Source organism: Sprattus sprattus (assembly GCF_963457725.1).
Source record: "Sprattus sprattus genome assembly, chromosome: 21".
In the NCBI taxonomy this organism is placed as follows: Eukaryota; Metazoa; Chordata; class Actinopteri; order Clupeiformes; family Clupeidae; genus Sprattus; species Sprattus sprattus.
In genome coordinates this window covers 2,432,396-2,434,895 of record NC_137919.1, presented here as the reverse complement: position 1 = coordinate 2,434,895, position 2,500 = coordinate 2,432,396, and the positions used below count along the sequence as shown (strand labels likewise).

Below are 2,500 nucleotides of genomic sequence, written 5' to 3'. Positions count from 1 at the left end.
CATGGAAAAGTGAGTAAACATGTCTGCGGTGGCCTTGTGTTTTGTGAGCTAGTCCATCTCAGTGATTATAGAAATGCACTGTCTTCATCGCAGAAGGTATCAACAAGTACAGGAACACCGTGTGATACTGGACACAAGGAAGGACTGCGCCTGTGTCTCTTGTTTCCATAGCGTCATAATGAAGGGTGTCAGAACCCTCAAGAGAATCAAACAGAACCCTAGAGTCCAATATAATGTCTTAATAGTTTAGTTGATCATTTGTATATTTGCTTTCTGTTAGAGGTGTTTCTGTTCTTTTGATGTGTATATAGATGCTTAGTTGAGTGTGTTGCTTCTGTTTTTCTATTTAAAAAAAAATATAAAATTGTGATCTAATTGTTTTGTGTCTGTTTTTCTATTTGTTTTGCTATTTTTTTTTTTTTGTGATTTAATTGTACAGCACTTTGGTCAGCGTGAGCTGTTTTTAAATGTGCTTTATAAATACATTTGACTTGTCTTGACTCAATCTGAAAACAACCCACTCCACTCCCAGCATGCCCTGCAGGACCGGACCGGACCGGACCGGACCAGGCCGACTTACTTCTCGATGGGCAGGGAGTGCGGTCCAGACACGGACATCTTGTAGAGGAAGAGCAGAAACTTCCGGAAGGCCTCGAAGAAGGGCCAGCGTGAGAGCAGGCAGATGCACTTGTTGGTGTTGACGGGCCGGTCGGTGATGAGCTTCTTCTCCACGGCCGTCAGGAGGCCCAGCTGCTGCTTCTGCCGCTCGCTCAGCTGCTCCACGGGGTACGGCTCGTAGAACTGGATCGCCGCGCCGTACACCTGCACAGGGGTCAAAGGGCATCAGGGGTCAGAGGGCATCAGGGGTCAAAGGTCAATACTAGGGTCAAGGTCCACAGGTGTATCAGACGTAGAGAAGGAAGACTATCAACATGTACACTGCAAAAACTGCTTTTCTAACCTAGTGTTATTACTCTTATATTGAGATGAAAAATCTAGTTGGTCTTGTTTCTAGCTAAATTGTACTTACCTGGTGCTTTCTTGGTAAGGTTATTTTTACCTATTTCAAGCAAATATTACTTATTTTAAGAAATCTTAACAAGCCAAATTTGCTTAACGCACTGGCAGCCAAATGTGCTTGTTTTAAGCAAAATCCTGCTTAAATATGTAATGATTTGTCTTAAATCTAGAGGAATATTAACATGTAAGGAGCAGTTCCCTGGAGACTAGAAGTGCGTTGGCAGCCATAAGCGGACTCGGGCCTTGGGCTGGTACCAGATTGGGATTGGATCAAGTATGTTTTCAGAACCACATGCCAACAGACTCAAATCTGGCATGGGTAATATTAACACACACCTCACAAACTCTACTGCCCACACGGACTAAATCAACGCCAATGCCAAGTTCCCAACTGACCGGTGATAAAAACATGTGTGTGTGTGTGTGTGTGTGTGTGTGTGTGTGTGTGTGTGTGTGTGTGTGTGTGTGTGTGTGTGTGTGTGTGTGTGTGTATGCAGGCGTGTGGATGTCTATGTTTTTGCCAATGCCAATTTCCCAACTGACCGGTGATAAAAACATATGAGTCATACATAAGCATACTGGTTGCTAGTCCTTATCTGGCTCTATTGTTTGAAGCAGTGCAGAGATCAATGCAGTGTGGTTGCGGTGCCGGTACAAACCATGTGTGGGTGGGCTGTGGTTGTTTGAGTACAAACATCCAAGGTTGTCTGGCTCTGACTGCAGAGTTCTCTAAACGCCAGCCCTTCAGTGAGAATCCATAACACAACGTGTGTGTTTGTGTGTGTGAGAACATCACTCTCAGGAGAAGGCAGTGCATTTCCACCATGTGTGTGTCTGTGTCTGTGTGTGTGTGTGTGTGTGCATTTCCACCAGCACAGCATGCTGCTTTGTTTTATGAGCCGAGGGATCATGGGAGCAGTTTTCATCAAACGTTGTTTGTGTTTTTGTTTGTGTTTACTTCAAGTATGAGCGAGTAGCTCCGCCGCACTGATCCAATGTGAGCAACGCTGCTGCTCAGAGCTGAGACGCTGAGCAGGTGGTTGATGGGTGTTTACAGTGAAAATGTCCCACTGAGATCAACATGAATATTGAAGACTCTAGGAATACATCAATGGTTTAAATATATTCGGTAGAGAACTTCTTCGCTGTCAAGCGGTTTGTGTTAGGGGGGGGAGCATCAGATCCCAAAAGAGACAGCTACAGTTCTAAGAACTGACTGCACTGGCTGAACAATAATGAATATAAAACAGTTTAATCTCTTCCCTGTGCTTTGTGTCAGGAACACAACCAGCCTATTCGGACTAAAATAGTCCCAGCTATTCTTTTGGAGAAGGAGAGAGGTCGTCCTTGATGCCAGCTGAAAGAACACCACTTTGTTTTAATCAAAACAGCCGTCAAATACAAGTTGAATTATTGAAGAGCAGTGATCCCAGCGATGATTTCACATTTATTTCATGTCCTGCCGCCTGTGCAAATGATT

At 44.4% G+C, this 2,500-nt stretch overlaps 1 protein-coding gene across 1 annotated transcript in view; it reads right to left on the bottom strand.

Moving 5' to 3' along the window:
* dennd4c (DENN/MADD domain containing 4C) overlaps positions 1 to 2,500 on the bottom strand; it is a 65,509-nt gene that overhangs the window by 26,147 nt on the left and 36,862 nt on the right. The window contains exon 6 of the mRNA XM_080860077.1: positions 581 to 822. Within this exon, the coding sequence (XP_080716203.1) occupies positions 581 to 822 (242 nt within the window). The remainder of the gene's footprint in view (positions 1 to 580; positions 823 to 2,500) is intronic.